At 38.0% G+C, this 22,420-nt stretch overlaps 1 protein-coding gene across 7 annotated transcripts in view; it reads left to right on the plus strand.

The window, feature by feature from the left end:
* The window catches only part of LOC136843165 (receptor-type tyrosine-protein phosphatase F-like), a 104,413-nt gene that overhangs the window by 54,787 nt on the left and 27,206 nt on the right, over positions 1-22,420 (plus strand). For 5 of the 7 annotated variants that reach the window (XM_067111224.1, XM_067111223.1, XM_067111229.1 and 2 more), the window contains 5 exons: positions 14,350-14,597; positions 15,238-15,310; positions 15,791-15,942; positions 16,999-17,192; positions 19,447-19,645. In XM_067111224.1, coding sequence (XP_066967325.1) covers positions 14,350-14,597; positions 15,238-15,310; positions 15,791-15,942; positions 16,999-17,192; positions 19,447-19,645 — 866 coding nt within the window. The remainder of the gene's footprint in view (positions 1-14,349; positions 14,598-15,237; positions 15,311-15,790; positions 15,943-16,998; positions 17,193-19,446; positions 19,646-22,420) is intronic. The other 2 variants (XM_067111226.1, XM_067111227.1) reach the window with 1 other exon arrangement.

Raw genomic sequence — 22,420 nt, forward strand, 5'->3', positions numbered from 1 at the left:
ACATACGTATCATTTATTCGAAAACATTTATTCTATTACGATAAAAGAAGTTATAATTGTTCAAATAAGCAATTGGGCAAATAACTGTTTGAATGTTTGTTTGAACGTTATCCGATTTTCTTAGTTCAAATGTTTGTTTGAACGTTATCCGATTTTCTTAGTTAGTCGGAAACATAATAAACGTCTTGATTAATCATGGCATTTCAATGGACTGAAAAAGGAAATTCATCATATGGTTTCACAAGGAACAAGATTATTCGAAAACAATTATTCGCATTTATTGCGGAAAAACAGATATGGTGAGCCCTTAACCAGTGATGCTGCAATACGAATACATTTTTATGAACGTGAAAATTATACGAAATGATATGTCATTAAAATCGATGGTTTTAACCTAAGCTTCGTGAAAGACAAGCAATTTGGTAACAAGATATAACTTGTTTGAATGTTTGTTTGAACGTAAGTTTTCGTATTGCAAAAGCCGAATTTTCCGATTGTTTTATGGTATAAACGATGGTGAAGGAAAAGTGATTAAAGTTCAAATAGTTTTAAACAAAAAGGCAAAAATAAACAACAGCAGGCAGAAAAAAAACAAACATTCCTCCATCAGTGATGCTGAAACAATACAAACCAGAAGTGCGCAGTTTTATGAACAAAATCGATGGTTTGTGCTCCACTTCGTGAAAGACTCAAAAACTCGACCAACGGAAAAGATTCTTCAAGTGCATGTCAAAACAAAAAAAACTTGCATCGCAATCCACAAAAAGGAACGAAAGCCAGCAGTTCCCGCAAAACAATTAACCACATGGTGCCTCAATGCCGTAACAACCCCGCCAGCGAGCCATTCCGCCATTGTGATGCTAACATACTCAGGACAGGGCTGTCATGACTGACAGTTTTGCAACAAACAAAGAACGAAAAAACAATATAATGTGAAATTTACAAGTGAGTCAGGTCTGGTAAAAGTGAAACCATAAGCATAAAAAAAACCAAGAGCAGCCGCAAGTTAAACAAATAGTAGCTTTAAACAAAAAGTAAACAACAGCAGGCAGAAAAAAACAAACATTCCTCCATCGCACCAAGACAGCCCTCAGCTGCACAACAGGACAAGACCCCACAAACCAGAATACCCGATGGAGACAACAGCCTCACGCTGTCATCAAAGATGAGCAGCTCTATAAAAAGAACTATTCACAACGTAAGACAAAAAGAAAGAGCAGGCTTAAAACTAAAAAAAAAAACTCCAATTCATAGACGGGAAATTGTTTTAACAACTGACCAAACTAAAACTCATAAAGGGGAGCAGTTTTTGCTATATGATTCCGGCCATTACGATGATAGAATGTTTATATTTGCAACTCAGAATAATTTGAGTCTACTTGAGAAGAGTGCAAATTTACAAGTGGACGGAACATTTAAAACTGTACCTCAGTTATTTGAACAATTATATACTGTACATGCTGTGAAGAATAATTACACCATTCCTGTGGTCTACGCCTTACTTCCAGATAAAAGGGCTGAAACTTATAGAAGATTATTTGCTCAAATTAAGTCTATGGTTCCAAATTTACAAGTTTCAACCATAACTTCAGACTTTGAACTTGCAGCTATAACTGCCGTTAAAGAAGAATTCAGCACAGCTTCTCATTATGGATGCCTTTTCCACTTAGGCCAGTGCTTGTATCGAAAGATATGTGATTGTGGTCTGAAAGTGAGATACGATACAGATTCCGAATTTGCTTTAAAAATTCGAATGCTGTTAGTCCTAGCCTTTGTCCCCGTTGACAAAGTTACTGAATCATTTGAAGCTTTACTAGATTCAGATATATATCCTCAAGATGTAAATCCTATTTTAGATTATTTTGAAGATTCATGGATTGGTCGTCCTTCAAGACATCGACGTAGTCCTATGTTTGAAATAAGTATGTGGTCTTGTTTTGAGAGAGTCAATACTGATTTGCCTAGGACTAACAACGCACTTGAAGGATGGCACAGAGCTTTTTTACAGCAAATGTCATCTCATCATCCAACAATATGGAAGTTCCTAGATGCTTTAAAAAGAGAGCAGGGTTTACAAGAAATTCACATTGCAAAAGTAAGAGCAGGAAGCACAAATATGAAGAGTTCAAGAAATATCGTGACTTGAATGAAAGGATAAAAAAGTTAGTGGCAACCTTTGAAGAGTACTCAGTATTAGAGTATTTGCGCGCTGTAGCGCATAACTTGCATTTATAAGTAAATCTGTTTTATCATGAATCTATTTTAATAGTTTTAGTAATAACATTCATACTTAAAAGATTTCATCCTTTTTGGTATTTTTACACATTTGTTTAAATAAAGAATTTTACATTTCGAATAATTACCATTTCGTATAATTGTCCGTTCGAATAACTTTCTTTCGAACCATTTTCCATTCGAATAATTGTTTTTCGAATAACTGTTTTCGAATAATTGTTTTCGATTAATTGTTTCGAACAATGTTCACATAATCATATACATATATATTCTACCATGACCGTACATACAAATGGTTGGAAAAGAAGTATTTGAACCTGACAAATGTTTGTTGGATGGGTCCTACCTTAGAAGCATCCGTCAGGTGCAAATGTTTGTTTTTTAACCGTTTGTAAGTTCGTATGTACTGTCCTGCTAGCATATATATTACGAATTTCAACCACTTTGCATCAGTCCTTCGAAGGTGTCTTATCCGACACCGATCAGGATCTACAACCGTGTTTCACCTTTTTCCTGTGATGTTTGACACATAAATTCACGTGTAAGAGTATATATATATATATATATATATATATATATATATATATATATATATATATATATATATATATATATATATGAAGGAATTTTATCACATAACCGTGATTCATATACAAGCATTAAGCTACAAACGTCCTTTAATATCCAATTTGCTGTACCACGTAAATAATATATTTTCATCTATGTTACCAGAAGCGGAATTTTTTTAGTTGATAATAAGTTCGTCATCTCGTGGGCTCGAACCACGGAAGGCAAGAACTCAGGACTATAGTGACGCGCCTTTAACCACACGGCCAACAAGTGAGGTATAAGTTGATACCGACCCCCACCTACAAATCACTGCCGAACTCACTTGTTGGCCGTGTGGTTAACATGGCAAGGGTGGGTTGATATCGATTGTAATTACAAATACGTGAGTTCGACAGTGATATGTAGGTGGGGGTCGGTATCAATTTATACCTTACTTGTTGGCCGTGTGGTTAAATGCGCGTCACTGTAATCCTGAGTTCTTGTCTTCCGTGGTTCGATCCCACGAGACGACGAACTAATTATCAACTAAAAAATTCCCCTCCGGGTAACATATATGAAAATACATTATTTCCGAGGTAGAGCGAATTGGATATTAAAGGACGTCTGTGGCTTAATGCTTGTGTATGTGTATATATATATATATATATATATATATATATATATATATATATATATATATATATATATATATATATTTTATATACATTATATATATATACACCCACTTTCTCTGAAAACCTTAATATTAGTAGAATTATGTTTCCAGAAACGTTTTTTACATTTAATGCAGTTCTAGCAAATATATACATGGAGTATTTCGACATGTAATAATAAACCTAATGAAACCTGATAAAAATATGATCCGGTTGAGGTTATATGAAACTCTGAATTTAAGATGCATAGGAAAAGGATGAAATATTTCCTTCTGTGGATGTATTAATAATTAGGACCATCACAAACAACAAATTCGCAGTGTTTAGAAAATCCACTTTCTTGATATCTTACATCCATTTCTTTAGTTATCATAACATTTCAACAAAGGTTGGACTGACAAGTAACTTATTTTTATGGGCCCATAGAGTTTGTTCCCCTGAATATAAGGATGCAGAATTTCAAATAATTCGTGAATGTCGTCCCTTATAATACCATGCCCACGTCATTGAAGAAGCAGTTTGTAAAGCGTATTGTATTTTCTTGCGTCGCTGAATGAGAGGTCAAAAGAAACTGACAACTGTGAAATAGAATCTCATATATGGAGAGCATCTGGAAGATAGAGAGATAAACCTTTTGCTTTCACCTACCCTAATATGGTCAGATCTTCGGTCACAAGCGTTTACGGGGAAAAGGAAACTCCCATAGATATTAGTGATTACTTTATATATTTTGGAAAATAAGGTAAATCGTATGCGGGTTTCTCAAGAAAAAGTTTCTACCAGGGAAAAATAAAACCAGCGATAAGTCAGTAACAGTAACCACACTATACTGTATATCACAGGCCAAAAAGTGATGAAATCACGAAAGGGGTAATAAAGCCCAGCCACAAGAAACAGATACAGAGGTCAGGGGGTACAAAGGAAGGGGAGGGCGCGGGGCTTTACTCCGCAACCGATAAACTGTGATGAAAGCGAAAAGTCGAAGCAGGAGCCTTTTCTCAATCAGTATAGAAAGCGAGTGTCATTATAATACGCACAACGCTAATCCTACCTGAAGAGATAGACTCTGGCACTTTTTCAATTTGAAGACATATAGCAAATGTATCCACTCGGAAGAGGCGCGATCATATAAACGCAGCTCTTCTTTGTGGTTAACAATTTTTTTTCTTCTTTGTCGTCGAGAATAATACGGTGAACTCATCCCGATTGTTGCTGTTGGGAGACTAGAGTAATGTTCAACAAAAACCTGGGCCAGGTCAGTGTTGGGTGGTACTAGAATCAGGCACTCTTGCTTAATTTTCACATCATCAGCAGTGGTTCGTCCAAACCGTAGCCCTTTCAATGTGCGTATTATAGTGGCACTCGCTTTCTATACTGATTGAGAGAAGACTCCTACGACATTTCGCTTACATCATAATTCATCGGGTTACGGAGTAAAGCCCTACGCCCTACCCATTCCTTTGTATCCCCTGACCTCCCCATATCTGTCTCTTGTGGTTGGGCTTTACTACCCCTTTTGTGATTTCATCAATTTATTGCCTATGATTTCAGTCCTTTTTTGCAATGGCAACGCCCTAGATCGAGAAAAATGTGATAACAAAGGAATGGGTTGTTTAGCTTTTAGATATAGTTTTCTTAGACCTGTGTGGTTTCTCCTTGATAATGATCAGCTCAGCTCGTTTGCTGCATAATTAACACTTGATCTTGTGCCTGGGGAGGGGAGGGAAAGGGAAGGGGAGGGGAGGGGAGGACACGGCTAAATTAACACTTGATCTTGTTCTTGGGGAGGGGAGGGAAAGGGAAGGGGAGGGGAGGACACAGCTAAATTAACACTTGACCTTGTGCTTGGGGAGGGGGGGAAAGGGAAGGGGAGTGGAGGGGAGGGGGATGGAAGATGAAATGGAGGGGGAGGACACAGCTAAATTAACACTTGATGGTGTGGAACAGTGTGCGAACAAACAAACGTTTCAGAGTTTTAGTGTTATATAGATAGATAGATAGAGAGATAATTAACAGAAAGTCAGCCAGCTTCTCCTAACACCACTTGTTATTCACACACATTAAGAAAACTGCATTTCTTCTAATGTGAGCAGTCCGTACCTGAGCATCAGGAAATTTGAATTTTGGTGGGCAATTTGAATGGCCCACTGTTCCTTTAAAATTTCATTATTTCAAAAAACAAACCCGAAAAGCACCCCTCCAGAATACGAGCTTTCAGAAAAAACTAAGTATCACGGCTGTATCTTTTACTGTTACTGCTGTAAGATATGTGTGTGTGGTCCTTCACCCACCCGCCAACCCACCTAACCACCCTGAACGCCAAAAATCAATATCTGGATCTCCAGAACGGCTTAATGGATTTTGATCAAATTTGGCACGATTATAGACCTTAGTGTGAAACCTCTAAAGCCAGAGTTTCATCCCGGCCAGTTGAATATTTTCAGAGTTATAGAGGGCCAAAATCGGGGTTTTTATGTACACCAAGTTGCTGGGCTTTACTAACCACCAACTACCGTATGTGGCGGTTGATATACTGAGACCACAGTGCAGATTGTTGACAGATGTAAGGGTCGTTTCAAGTCAGTTACTCGAAGAGTCTTTAATTAAGCAGAAAGACAACATAGTCTGTCGCAGGGGTCATGGAAACTAGGTTAGATCCTAAAAACTAGAAACTAAATTGGATTCTATTTTATAGAAGATGACCTTACCCTCCAGAACATCACGTACTCTATGTATCTTAATAGCCTTTCATTTAGACGTGCGTGTCAATAGTCCTCCTTTGTACTAACGAAACCGTTATTGCTCAAGGGCTGGAGATACCATACAATACTTAACACGTTGCCATTCTCCCTTTTGTTTTATTTATAGGGGCATTTCCCTTTATATTAATATATATATATATATATATATATATATATATATATATATATATATATATATATATACTATGAGCAACTTAAATTCACACGTGAACACATATTCACAAGCATTAAGCCACAAATGTCGTTTAATATGCAATTCACTCTACCTCGGGAATAACCATGAGGTATCTCTTGATAGCTCGGTGGTAAAAATCGCCTCTGCAAGCCACCGGTTCCTAACCAGTTGGGAGTTCGAATCTCCTTAATGACCAGCCCAAGCGCTTATCACTTATGACATTTGTAGCTTAATGTTTGTGAATATAAAGTCCCAGTGTTTGTGACACACACACACACACATATATATATATATATATATATATATATATATATATATATATATATATATATATATATATATATATATATATATATATATATATTATATATATATATTATTAAGAATATTCCCTCCTTTCATGGAATAATTCAAACTAAAAGACTAAGTAATTCAATAAGGTCAATTTAGTATATTCACTGTAGGCAAATTCACCTCTAAAACCTGTCTCACACACTGGCTTTTTTGGGGAAAACCCCTTTCTTGTCCAAAATGCTGTTGGAAATTCCTTAATCCCAGGTTCGGACCCGACCAGAGCTAATCATCACCCGAGGCAGGTCAGCTGGCGGGCTGAACACGTGAGTTCCGCCATTTTGAAATGGAGCCACGCTCCCTTCATTTCCATGTGGACAGAGTGATCACAACACCATCTTGGAAGGGAAACCCTTAACTTCTGAAGCTATAAAGGGCCTTGGAGAGAGGAGCTTGGTCCCAGAATTGATATCGGCGGCACAGAAACCAGAGCTCCATCCCTTGCTCCATTGCACTGCCTATTTTCGACATGTGCATGGCAGTATCCAAAAGTAACTTTTGTTGTGAATTAATGCATTTGCCCTCCCTCTCGCTGGCCCTCATCAGAAGAGAACTTCAGCTCCTAAAGAAAGGTAAAGTACCAGGATTTAAGGTTTTTCGTCAGCCACGTTCCCTATTCTCCTCCAGATAAGTTCCTTTCTTTTCATATTGCGATATACTTACAGTGAGACCTGTATTGCTGTATATTTTGTGCTGTTAAATTTACAAAGCATTTATGAGAAGTGTAACGTAAGCGTATGATATTCGAGTCACTGGAATCGAGTTCAGTCTAGGCATCTTCAGTGCATTTCCTCGATTCCCTCATTACAGTGCTAGTTTCGGTTGAGTAACCGTAAGTGTTTTGACTGTAGATTTAGGAGTTTTCAGCTGTGGATCTGTGTATCATCTTGTGTTCATAGCGGCACACGCTACTTCGTTATCAACAACTTTTGAAGTAGGTAACCCATTTGTATTCCCTCCTGGAAATTCCCCATCATTTACTCTCGCCTCATTACCCCAGAATTACGCTACCATTCTTCTGATGTGTATTCTTGGTCTAATTACTCCCCTTTTGAAGTATGCTTTCAGCCGTATTTTGTTGTTTGTAATTTTAGGTGTCCTCAAGGCCAGAGTCCAGATTTTTGTGATAATTAAGGTAAGTTGCGTATCATCCAAATATACCCCATTTATCTAGTAAGACCCCAGCTTTAAAATTACAACACTGGCGACCAAATTGCGAGATCTCGCAATCTAAAATGTCACAGATTGAGTCCTTACCCCTTTTGGCAACGTTTTCTGACAATTCTTAACTCCATTTCGGCCATGATTTTGTTCGTGCCTAACAAAAAATAAACATAATAACACGATATTTACTGTGGAAATGGATCACTTGTGCTTTTATAGGGGAATTTATGCTAATTAAGAAGGTTTTCGTTTCATGTTTTGCATTCAGCTCTTAGGGAGGCTATTTAGGGGTAAGGACTCAATCTGTCACATTTTAGATTGCGTGATCTCGCAATTTGGTCGCCAGTGTTGTCATTTTAAAGCTGGGGCCTTACTAGATAAGTGGGGTATATTTGGATGATACACAACTAACCTTAATTATAAAGAAGAGAGAGTTATTAACCTTTACACAAGATTTTGTGCTGTTGCATGCTAGCTGCATGTTTTAAAACTAGGAGGGTAGGGAGCGACACTCAGTGAAGTGTTAATAAAAGGAATAGTGCCCTTGTTCCTTCGTCCACGTGATAAGGACAATTTGAACGTCCCGAAATACTAGCTAGGTGTACATTACAGCCACGTGGGCTAACCCAATCCAGCAATTTTCGTATCGCTGGAGATAGGATATTTTTACTCTCTCTCACTCTCTCTCTCTCTCGTAGAGGTTAGGAATTCGCTAGACAAAAATATTATTCTTCCTTATTGAATGAATCTCATGAATCCATAAAAATTTGTTCAGGCCATGCAAGCTGAAAATCGTGGTTAGTACTTGCATTTGTTTAAATTCTCCATAAAAGATATGCACATGGTAAATTCCATTCAGTCTTTCCAGTAAACATACCGTGAGAAAAAAGGAAACATCCATTCATTCATTCCTCCCCAGAAGAGAGAAAATCCTCCGAAATTTATTGGTCGTCTCATATTAATTTGCCAAAGCTTCAATCAGCCAGGTGTCAGCTAAGCAAAGACTTCGTTGTGTTTGTTTGCTGTATTTGTTGGTTGTTTCTTTTCACACGCATGTGCTGAACTGTCCCCTGTCCCATGGGATCTCTAAAGTAAACAAAATCAGGTCTCTAGAATAACGTAAATATTTCTTTTCTTTTTCCTTAAGCACGTGAGATATCATTGGCAGAAAATTTGCCTGTGACATAAAATCCAAGTTATGTCTTTCAAGACATATTAAAATTCTTTCATCACGAACAAATAAAGTCTTATTCAGACATAGTAAAAAATTTGTTCATCACGAATAAATTAAGTCTTTGAGACATACTGAAACCAGTTCATCACGAACAAACTTGAGTCTTTTCAGATATATTGATTATCTAATGGGTCACACCCATATAAGTGTTATCTCAAGATGTCTACGACATCTAGAGCCCAGCAAAATGAGGACTTCAAGTTCTACATGTCCGCTGGAAAGGACATGGGACTGTCAGGAGAAGTCCTGAGGGATTGGGTCCAAGAGAGAGTAGACGATGCCAGGGCGGAAAGAGAGGCAGAAAGAATAGCCTGGGAGAAACGAGAAGAGGCAGAACAACAGAAGAAAGTGAAAGAACAGCAGGAGAAAGAGAAGGAAAGAATGTCTGGGGAGAAACGAGAAGAGGCAGAACAACAGGAGAGGGAGAAAGAAAGAGCTCATCAGCTTGCAGTGGCAGCTCAGGGCGTGCACAACACCCTCTCCACATTCAATCCTCAGCAGTGTAGGCTCCCTCATAAGAAAATGGGACGAGGCCTGGCTTGACCATATTGGAAAGGTCCTGACAACCTATCAGCCCTCTACTGAAGAAGCGCTCTCCCGTCTGAGGATCAAGGAAAACTTGCCTTGTCCGCCAAGCCGTTATAAAAGCTTTTGAAATAACTCCCGACCATTGGAGGAAAAGGTGGAGAAATATGCCCAAAGAATCAGGCAAACCTGGTCTGAGTGGATCTTCAAAAAGACCCAGGCCTTGAAACGATGGCTAGAAACTCTCAAAGCCACTAGTGTGGTGGACATCCTCGAACTCTTCCAGCTCAAAGATTTCTCATTTTATGCCCCGCCAGCGCTTGCCACTCATCTATGCAACAAGGCACCCAAGACAATGGGATAGTGCCCCAGGGGGCCCCATCTGGCTCTTGGACGAAAAGTAAAGGGCCTGCTACCTCCAGTGGGGCAGCGCCAAGCAAAGATTATAGCAGGAGTTATTGCCCACTTGCAAAGTTTATGGGCACTCTGCCCAATGGGCAAAATGCCCTAATAAATCAATTCCACCTGCCATTGCTTTGGCAGTTACAAATTGTAAGTCTTTGGGCCCTCCAGCCGAAGGCCTCATCTATGTGGCACCTCCTCGAGGTAGCTACCCAGCATGCCAGGTCAAGGCATCTGATGACTCTGGTGCACAAATTTCCCTCATAAGGAAGGACAAGGTTCCCTATGGAGCTGACATTAACAGACGTAAACTCCTCGCAGTTGAGGGTATCAGCCAATTTAAAATGATACTTCCTGCTGTTCAGTTGAGAGTCACGAGACCTCATAAATCCAAAATCTGCAACCTTGCTGTAGCAAGCTACATTCCTGGAGGTTATGACCTCCTCCTGGGACAAGACTTCCAGTCTCCATCAAAAATACAACAATTTGGGTTTCCAAGCCCCTCAAGTTATTCATTAGGCATGAGTAATTCTCAAGAGCCTCCATTCATTCCACTTCCAGTGCCATCTGAGTACTCTGTGCAGTGGCCACCTCCTTCCACGAAGATTTCAAAGCCCAGTCCTGTGGCAGGGCCTGCCCCAGTGCCAGTGCCAAGGCACCCAATCGATCTCCCCCCTGGAGATCCCAAAATTGACTCTCAGTCTCTGCTAGTGCCACTTGAGTGCACTGAGCAGTGCCAAGTCACCCAATCGATCTCGCTCCTGGAGATCCCAAAATTGACTCTCAATCTCTGCCAGTGCCACATGAGTACACTTAGCAGTGCCAAGCTCCATCAGTCCCGAACGGCGAGCAATCTCCAAATCCTATACCAGTGCCTGGCCTTGCCTTAGTGCCAGTGTCAGAGCACGCCCCAGATCTCCATTCGAGAGATCCCACTTCAGATTCCCTCTCTTTGCCCAGCTTGGCTCCACTACCTGTGCCAGTAAGAGGAGATGGATTCTTCTGACCACAGCGGAAGCTCACTCAAAGATGCTGCCTTGCAACCCGTGCCTGAGCTGGTCATTGCATCCTGCGAGCCTCCCGCGCCCTCCAGAACATCTTCCACCCTTCCCCAGTCGTCCACAGACACGAGTGTGATTAAGGATTCTGCCACACCTCAACTGGCCAGTGAACTCAAGCAACTGCAATGACTTAGGGCAGAGCCTGTAAAGAATGCCCTTGCTCCGGCCATCAAATAAGCAGACCCGGGTGGCACTAAGTTGCCCTCCTCAGATTTGGTTCGACCGGTTCCCCTACCAAGGAAAACCATCACCTTCAAACAGGTCCACGGAAGAAAATCATGGGCATAGATGGCTCCAGATCGCTAAAAGAGAGCCGCTGAACTCCTTTGGCACTAGTGCCAACCTGGCACAGTGCAACCCCTCTATCCTAAGAGGACCTTGGCACCTCTGTCCAGAAGAGGGCATCAAGTTTACTCACCTATTTAGTTTCATTTAGTTTCCTTATAACTCTGTAATTCATTCTTTTCCTTTAACAGTTTTTTTCCTTTCATTATTCTGTTCTATTAATCATATTATTTTACGTCTCACAAAGGCTTATATTTTACCTTGTTTCCCACACTAATAATGCAGAGTGCAGTTGACAGATATCCCAATTTGGTAAGTCCTATGACTTCCCTTTGAGGCCTTTTGGGCTAAAAGGGGTCGCTAAAATAGAGTCGCTGAGCTCCTTTGGCACTAGTGCCAACCTGGCACAGTGCAACCCCTCTACCCTAAGAGGACCTTGGCACCTCTGTCCAGAAGAGGGCGTCAAGTTTACTTGCCTATTTAGTTTCCTTATAACTCTGTAATTCATTCTTTTCCTTTAACATTTTTTTCCTTTCATTATTCTGTTCTATGAATCATATTATTTTACACCTCACAAAGGCTTATATTTTACCTTGTTTCCCACACTAATAATGCAGAGTGCAGTTGACAAAATTCCCAATTTGGTGAGTTCTATGACTTCCCTTTCAGGCCTTTTGGGCTAAAGAATGAACCTAGCCATTGCCATAGGCTAAGTAATATAATTTTGGCATACTTACAGTAATCATCATCTGTTTACGACAATTAATAATTACTTTTTATCTGTCATCTATTCTTTGATATTCTTTTGTGATGACTCTCGAGTCCCAGACTCGCAAACTGTGTAAATTATACACAATCTTATACCTCACTTATGTAGATGAGTGCCACAAGGCACCTATAAGGTCAGTGCTATGTTGTCGGTATGCCTTATCAAGTGACTCCCAAAGTGAGATAATCTCTTTTATTATTGTTCTTTCCTAGTAATTTATAACCTCTGGCTTCCTTAGCCAGTACTACTTATTGATACATCACATGCAATTGTAATATGTGCCCCTGGCACAAGTGTTTATGGTGCCCCGAATGGCACTGAGCCGTCGCTCTTAAGTATCGTGGCAACACCTAAGAAAACCTGTGAATTCTTTCGTTGTATTGCTTCCTCAAGGGATATTAACCGCATGAACTTATGACTAAAAGTTTTACTAATAAGTGCATGGAGTATTCTGAGTATAACAATATTAACCTCACGATGGTAGGTTCAATTTTATTTTCAATTAAGTAATAATCTAGCTATTTTATATTCATTAAATGCTGCTTATTATCATTTCTTGGAAAGTAAAATTATTACTGTCACCAGCAGTGTAAAACAATTCTGTAAAGTAGAGTAAAAGTCATAAGTGATTTCTTTTGATTATAATTGACTCTGATATATAGCAGAAATATGATATTTTAGACTAATATACCCCAAAGGTTGTGAAGAAAGAAATTATTGCCTGTTGCGATGACGTAACTTTAGCCACTTCAACCCGACTAAAGTGTAAATGTCATCAAGGTTGGGGATGTATTAAGAATATTCCCTCCTACACCATCTTTCATGGAATAATTCAAACTAAAAAGGACAAAGTAATTCAATGAGGTCAATTTAGTATGATTCACTGTAGGCAAATTTGCTTCTAAAACCTCTCACCACTGCCTTGGGGGAGAAAACTCCTTTAATCCCTTTCTTGCCCAAATTGCTGTCGGAAATCCCTTAATTCCAGGTGCGGACCCGACCAGAGGTAATCGTCGCCCGAGGCAGGTCAGCTGGCGGGTTGAACACGTGCTTTCCGCCATTTTGAAATCGGAGCCACACTGCCTGCATTTCCATGCGAGCAGAATGATCACAACGCCATCTAGGAAGAGAAAGCCATAACTTCTGAAGCTATAATGGGCCTTGGAGAGAGGAGCTTGGTCCCAGAATTGATGGTGGTGGCACGGAAACCAGAGCTCCGTCCCTTGCTCCATTGCACTGCCTATTTTCGACACGTGGCTGGTAGTATCCAAAAGTAACTTCTGTTGTGAATTAATACACTTGCCCTTCCTCTCGCTGGCCCTCATCAGAAGAGAACTTCAGCTCCTAAAGAAAGGTAAAGTACCAGGATTAATGTTTTTCGTCAGCCACATTCTCTATTTTCCTCCAGCCAAGTTCCTTTCTTTTCATAGTGCGATATACTTACAGTGAGACCTGTATTGCTTTATATTTTACGCTGTTAAATTTGCAAAGCATTTATGAGAAGTGTAACATAAGCGTATGTTATTCGAGTCACAGGAATCGAGTCCAGTCTAGGCATCTTCAATGCAATTCCTCGATTCCCTCATTACAGTGCTAATTTCGGTTGAGAAACCGTAAGTGTTTCAATTGCAGATTTAGGAGTTTTCAGCTGTGGATCTGCGTATCATCTTGTGTGCATAGCGGCACACGCTACTTCGTTATCAACAACTTTTGAAGTGGGCAACCCATGTGTATTCCCTCCTGGAAATTCCCCGACATTTGCTCTCATCTCATTACCCCAGAATTATGCTACCATTCTTCTGATATGTTTTCTTTTGTAAATATAATGAATTAAGTTAAACCCCAGAGTTTGTATAATTACTCCTCTTTTAAAGTAGGCTTTCAACCGTATTTTGTTGTTTGTAATTTTAGCTGTCCTCAAGGCCAGAGTTCAGATTTTCATGATAATTAAGGTAAGTTGCATATCATCCTAGTATACCCCATTTATCTAGCAAGAACCCAGCTTTAAAATTACAACAGTATATTATATAATATATATATATATATATATATATATATATATACATATATATATATATATATATATATATATATATATATATATATATATATATATATATATATATATATATATATATATATATTGTGTGTGTGTGTGTGTAGGCCTTCATTTCCATCCACTTCTTTCTCAAGCACCTGGCGTCGTTACCATCCTGAATGTTTTAAGCGCACACAGTTCCATCTCAGTAGCATGGGATCCTCCACCATCTTGGCCTCCGACGGGAGATATAGAAAAATATTGCATCGATGTGTACAAGAGCGGGAAACCCACTAGTAAACAACAATTCTGTACTGAGGAAGAATTTTACTCCATCAGTGGTTTGGACCCAGAAGTATCTTACACTATTAAGGTAAGTCCAGTCATTTCGCTGATATCTTTAGTTTAAACCTTTAGATGTAGCCTTCAAGTCAACTGTGCACTTATTTGCTTGCCATTGAGTGCTTTTAATTCTGTTCCTTCATTTCTTTAATCATTAAGCTCTTTTCATCATCTTTATCATGTGTCTTGAGAAGCGTTGCCTCCTTTCACCTTCATACGGTTGGCACTCATCCCTCCAGCCTTTGACACAACCTTCCTCTTCCTCATCTACCTTATTATTATTATGCTCTTTCATTTAGACTTTCTTCAGTCGGCTCTGTCAATGCATCTCCTTGTAAGTATCTCTTGAAGTGAATCAGGGATGAAAGTCTGACATGTACTCAGAACATTTAGTTCTGGGTTTATCATGTCATGAAATAATTTTTTTTTCTTGCTTTCATTCATTCTCATTTATCCGTGGCAGTTTCAGTGTATGGTGTATACTCATATGACTACTTAAAATTTAGTTCTTCAACGTAACAAAATTTTTACCTGTGTAATACTCTCATATATAACAATGTTTCTGATTGTTAATGTGTACTTCCTGTGGGAATTAGACCCCATAATCCATCTTCTTAAAGAGATGGGTAAACAGTTTAATTAAATACAGTCCAATTTTCATCTTATAACAGGTATTCGGAATAAACAGGAATGTAACAGAACCTGGAGTTCCTGCAGAAAAAGAAGTAAAAACTGTGGCGCAGAGTAAGTTCTTCGTCTTCATTTTCTTTCAGGAAAAGGATAAGCATCCTTTCTTTCCAGTGGTACTCTTCATGAAAATAAATTATGGAAATTGTATTTTAAGGCTAACCTTTCTCTAAGCTCAAGAAGTTGATGTAAACAAAAATCTGTGCACTTAAAAATTTAGCTATTTGATGAATAATTGAAAACTACAGTGAGATAAAGAGGTTAGCGAAAGGTTATAAATAAATGCATACAATACAACACATAAGCATTATGCACAATGCACATAATATACAGAATTTTTGTGCATTTGAAGAAGAGATAGACCGGATATGTTTATCAAAAGTGAACTTGCAAACAAGAATGATAGAAATGTTTATTCTCTGGTTGCTCATTTTTTGTTCAAATAGACTCCAGTAATTTCTTTGCTTGTCGTTATGTTGGTCTGTATTTTTAGTAACCTGATATGCAGTAATGAATTATTTATCCCTCTTCCATCAGAACCATCACCCCCCCTAAATATTCAAGAGAACAGCAGTCTTGAAGAGGTGTTCATAACATGGGATGATCACCAAGATGACAAAAAATTCGCCTTGCATTATAAACTGGCATTTCAACACGAAACATACAACACCAGTAAGAAGGAGTATAATGTACGTATAAGCTGTATCATCGGATAATCTTTTACTTTTTTCATCTAGAACATACTGATTTTTCAGATAAGAAAATATAGCACAATTGAAAACCTTAGCCCAAGAGCTAGTAAGTTCTTGTTCCTTAAGCCGCTGTTTTGATCACCATTATCCCATTCTTATGCATTAAGGTAACATTGCAAGATTGTTCAAACTCATATGCATCGCAGAATACAATACTGCTTTGATTATTGATCCTCAGATTTGCGGGAAAAAGTCAAAGATTTTTTATGTTATTAAGTGTGATATTGTGCTCAGAGCCGAATTTACCATATAGACCTTACAGGATAGAGAGCCTCCAGGTAGCATGAGGGCAGCAAAAAGTAACAGCAAAATTGAAAACGTGCATTTAAATCTGGTCTGTTATAAATTGTTTAAATTTTTTGGGGCTTTAGTAATTGAATGCCCTGCAAGAAGGTCATTCTTTTGTCGGAAAAATTCCCAGAACTTCTAAAGATCTACTTTGAGTTAAGAAATTGGACAGCCTTACACTACTGGCAGTTGAGTCAGAATTGTCCAGGTCACTTGACTGTTTCAGAGTTACTTCTGCTTTTAATGATCGGAAATCAAGAGCTTAACTGTTAAAATATCAACTGAATGTCAATCTTTCGTTTATAAGCCTGTATTTTGTAAATACGTATCAACCATGTTGTGGGACAGTTGTTGTATAGGTGTAATTCACTCATTCAAAATAAAATCACATTATAAGAAGTGATGTTTTTTGCGTGTTTATAATGTATATTTTTCCCAAGTTATGATGATGTCACCCCATATCATCGGTTCATACTGTTAGAGGAAACAACTACAGGAAATTGAGCTTTTAGGTAAAATGTACGAGAGAGCAGAGCGCCATTAGAAGTGTTGAATGACCTTTGCTTTTACAACTTACTTAGTCAACCAAAGTGTAACAGTTAAAAATGAAATAAACTAGAACAGTAAGGCGAAGGAGAATTCAGTATAGAAAGTTATGCAAGCATTATCCGGCCATGCCTTCTTTCTTAATCTGGTCTCCTTTAGTTTACAGGACTACAAGCAGAAACGTCTTATCCCCTGAAAATTAAATCATGTAACGAGTGGAAATGCAGCGACGACCAATGTAAAATAATATCGACGAAGCCTCGCTATCCAGAGATCGAAGGCCAAGTTGAAGTTCTTGAATATTCTGGAAATGTTTCGAAGATGCGGCTTCCCCGAGTAAAGAACCCTCCAGCGTAAGTATCATAACTTGTTTAGAATAATTTTTTTAGTAGTAATATTATCGTCAGTAGTAACGCCTGAGATGGTACTGGTATTACTATTTTTAGAACCTTGCCTAACAGCTTTGTGCTAACATGCTTCCAAATCTATTTTTAAAAAAGCATGCATATTTTATGTCATTACTTATTCATGCTAAGAAACATAACAAGAGGCCATCTTGCTGCATTAGCAAGCATGTGGTCAAACTTTTTACCACATGTCAAAGTTTGAACCTTTTATGTGTTCTGACATAGGGCCTTTGGACCAAAGTCTGAACAAAATACACTCCGCTGATGGGGAAGATTGTTTATCATCTTGACAAAAGAGGAAGACTTTTGAAGAGCTTCCCAATATATCCCTTTGTAAAGCTTTGAACCTTTATTGTGGACCATTCCGGGCCCAGGGGATCTCTGTTTGTCATTTCTACCCAGTAGTTGTGGAAGTGATCATTAACTGACTTTCCCTATTTCTACCGTTACTGTCTCTTATTTACCTGCCCTTAGAGAGGGAGCTCCCCACCCATCTGAACAAACGTGAATCCCATCTTTCTAAGGATACGTTGTGCCAAGTTTGGTTGAAATTATGTGTCAGGAGAAGAAACAGATTAAGAGCAAACTTCAGTCAGGACTGCTCACCTGCTTTTAGCTCAGGAGATTTAAAAAGGGAGAAATAAAGGTTTTAGTCAGTTCTAAGTATCAGTTAATTATCCAACGTCTATGTGTTATTCCTTGCTGTATATGTATTTACTTCATATATTCATCGTCAGCACCGCTTATAAAAATCAGTCCTATGCAGGAATTATGAATTTATTAAAAAAGTAGAAAAGCCTAACGTAATAAAAATATATATAAGAACAAATACTGAGGCCTCCTGAAAAAAAAAGCAGAATGAATAAATAATAAATATATTGAAGTCTAGAACGTCACAAGCACGATTGCTGTCGCCAAAATTCTGAATTGTGTTAGAAATGGCATATCGTCGTTATCACCTGGCACTGATAAGGGACAATATTTCACAGTACTTTTCCTGCTACTTCACTTCTGTATTTCAAAACTAGTTATTTATTGCAATTTCAGACTCAAAATATCCTCACATCTCATATAGAGAAGGTAGCAGTCTTCTCAAATGACTCCAGTAGAGCAGAACTGGCTGAGATATTTAACAGCACATGAAAGAAGGCCCCTTATCTTCCACTGTTAGTTTTCGAACCAAACAACGTACTCACCGTGGTTCAGTGTTTCATATGCTGAGTGATGGTTTGTCAAACATCTGAATCTCTATATCTCCAATCTCTGTTCAAGGCTATTTTGAAGATCAAAATAAAAATCAGTAATCTCTTCTCAGTAATTAAGCTGAACTTAAAACCTTGAAAAGAGGAACATTTTGCATCAGATATAATTTTACAAACCCGATAAAATAAATGCGTTCTAATAAACACCTTCCAGTAAAGAGAGGAATTTAGTGATAAAAATAACCTCCTCTTCTCAATTTCTCTATTAAAAATTTAAAAAGAAAATACTCCATTTAACCGTGATTTCTGTACGGGCATCAAAATTGCGTCTATGCACAAACCGAATGAAACGAGAATTATTCACTTCCGCAGTATGAACACTTCTTTGAATCACGGACAAATAGATGAAAACAGTAATGGCTTAAAAGTAAAAGCAAAACTGTCATGTAGCAAAAATAAAGAGGAGAATTAATTCCAGTAAAATCTTGCTGAGAAGAAAAACAATGTTGTCTCACGTAGTGACGCATATGGTTATTCAAAAACGAAAAACAAGATACCAAAGGAAATCAGTTTTTTCAGAGGCAGATTTCTGTATATGAATTACCTGACTCCTTTGAGGCAAGCTAAAGGCAACCGTAATGTTCACTTTCTGCTCTCTAGGCGTGAGATAATTTCTCCTTGGCAAGAAATGTTGTTGATGTATATTAGCATTGCTATAGATTACTGTCTGAGTTGTAAATCATTGAAGGAGTGTAAATATTTAGACATTTATGGTATATAGCTTTCGTTTTTGAGTTCCGCTGTAGTAAAACTATCCTTTCAATTTCATTAGCACTAATACATGTGGCAGACAAAGTTGTTTTAAGGTCTGTGGTATTAGCTCAATCAAAATTAGGTCACTGATGACTGCGAGCAAAGGTTCATGTGTGTATTATCCTAATCATATCTTATGAATGATCTCGCTTATAAAAGAATTCTGTGAGATTTATGCTTTCCAGAGTCCAGTACGTCGTTGTGGTGGAAACTGCTGAGGATCTCGACGACGCCCGGATAAAGGAGCTGTCTGTCCAGAAAGTGGAAGACTACATAGAAGAACACAGGGACTCCAACCTCAGAGTGCTCAAACGAAGTACGACTCAGTTAGACGAGGAGACAGATGAACCTAAAGCTTGGGTTTCAGGAATTTATCAGATCACGGTATAGTTTTTTCTCTCAAATCGTATGAGTGTTTTCACTCCGGGGTCACTGTTCTGTAATGCTTTGGTAATCATACCTACCAGTTCAACAAGCGATGGATGATACTGTATCCAGTTACCTCATGTTTATCTGTATAGATGTATGGGTAGGTATCCCGTCAGTCCTCAGGAAAAAAATCAAATCATAAAAATTGAGAAAGATAGTGTTTGATTGATCAGTTTTAAGTTCGTTGCTCTTATCACTTCGCCGGTTCCATGAAGTAGATAACAGAGATACTTATAAATTATCTTGTATTTCTATAGCTAACTTTTGACACGCCTTATGAATCGTTAATAAATGAGACCAGATATAAAAGTACAGCAAACAACCGAAGTCTGATATGTTGTGTACATTTAATCTTATTTATAATCTGAACTGAATCTCAAGATGTAATCGATTTTTAGTTGCAGTTAAACTCCACACATGTAAACAAACTTGTCTTCATGAAGGCTTCGAATTATCATACAAAACACCTGTAACAACAATTTTTCATTCTTTTCAATCACCAAAATCGAGATTTATGAACCTGCTGCGTTTAGCGTCTGATGATCCATTTCGATTTATGTTTGGCAAGTTTCGAGTTTCATCGTTCAGTGTGGAACTGGTGATGAGGAAGCAGACTGTCTAGATCTTGAGAGAACTCTTTAACGAAATTCTACTGCTGCTGCTATTAATACTACTACTACTACTACCGATGAAAACTTGCAAGATTTGCCGGAGAAATATTCAGAAATCATGTCAGAATTTTAACCTCTACCAAACGTGTTAGCTGTCATAATTTTTAGCTCACATGCTGCTTTACGAGAAGTTTAACACATACTAGTATGTTATTATTATTATCATTATTCTCCTAGGCGTGTTGATATGCTCAATTTCCTAATGTGTGACTAATCACCACGAAACAAATATATAAATCCATATCACTGTATAACATAGCTTTTTATTATGCTGGATGTTTTGGTGACAAAAGACAAAGACCCTGTTTGTTGAATATCTTTATTCTACAAGGGCATACAAAGAATAATACATGCTGACTGGATGAGGACAAAGTACAGACAGAGAGTGTGTCGAGGCGGTGGTGGCCGGTAATAAAGTCAAAGGAAAAAAGTCACATTAATTTATAGTGGCTGGTAATAAAGTCACAGGGAAAAATTCACATTATTTCTTGGGGTCATTATCTTTATGATATTTACAGTCTTTTATGTTTTTACGGTAATCCCCAACGGGCTTGCACTAAACGCAACACAAGGTGGATACATACCGGGTTAACACTCTTGGGGGTCACTATCTAGGAAAGATTAATGTGACTTTTTTTTCCTGTGACTTTTTCTGTGACATTTTTACCTGGATTCGAGGCGGTAACATCTTAGTTGCCGAGAGAAAGCTCACAGATCGTGCAGTAAAAACCCCTACAGCCTCTAAAGAACAAAATACACTATATATTTCATATCTAGTTTGTTTAGTTTTATGTAAAGACAAGCAAAAGTATCAATCAAATGCAGCTGTCTTTACATACAGAGATGATAGAAACCTGTGATTAACTACTGGCTGTTTAGTTAATCAGAAACAGCAAAACAGTTGAAAGGAACACGAGAAGCCATTCAAAAACTTCAAATCTCCAGAAAAGCAAGTGGCATAATTTCCCAAACACTCTTAAGCATGTTTGTTTTCTTTCACAAATAAAAGGTCATGATTATAGTTCAATGTACTTAGCCAATACGTTACTTGATAGCCTTCTCGTAAAGTAAATAATAGTGCCAGTGGCATCACAGGGATTAATGATAAAACTTTCCAGATTCAGAATTGGATCCGCACCACAATCTGATCAGTTATCATTGTAGTTTGTTATTTCTGAAAGTTCATAATGTTTCAGTTTAATATAAAAAATTGTTAGAAAATATATATTCAATTATATAAACTAATTATGTACAGTGATCAATATTAAATATATATTCAATTATATATACTAATTATGTACAGTGATCAGTATTAATTAAATGCAGTGATCAACGGGGTTTTGAAATTTAAGTCCCAAGATTAATAACTACAAGCTTGCATTAGGCTACTGATAACTGCTTCGAAACTTTGGGAATGATGCTCCTTACTGTTGACAAGTCGGAAGCATTTATAATACATCACTATTAATTGTATGCAAGTTTTAATCGATACCCACCATTTTAAAACCAGATTTAATTCTCACGCACAATTTTTGTATTGCTACAGCCACTGACCCTGGCTCAGATAGGTCAACCTGTCATCGCATTACAGTGACTTCAATTCTATGAATACTAACTCGAATAAAATCTTATGGTCATAAATCAAGTTAGTAAAGGCTTCGAATGTATTTAATGATACATTGAATCTCAACATCGACATCAGCATACACTGACTGAAATATTGTAAATGTGTCCATAAATATTCGGACTCAACTGAAAAAATTATGCAAGTCATAACACTTATTTTTCAGACAATGGGACTGATATTACTAATAAAAAAGATCTGAGAATTATAAGATGAATGCAAGAATTTTAGTTTTCAAGCAGTAATTTATACATTTTTAGTAGCAGTGTTCCAAGATTACTCAGTTTAGCCGAGGTTGCATGGAAGATGGAACTTTCAGTGGTAAACTAATCAGAGAGTAAGCAATGGAGAGCGTTATAGTTAAGGAAGGTTTATTAGATAATCAGAGTCCATCGTGGTGTTTCCAGTAGTTTGCTGTATGGTACTTTTGATGTA

Source organism: Macrobrachium rosenbergii, chromosome 11 (assembly GCF_040412425.1).
Source record: "Macrobrachium rosenbergii isolate ZJJX-2024 chromosome 11, ASM4041242v1, whole genome shotgun sequence".
Classification (NCBI taxonomy): domain Eukaryota; kingdom Metazoa; phylum Arthropoda; class Malacostraca; order Decapoda; family Palaemonidae; genus Macrobrachium; species Macrobrachium rosenbergii.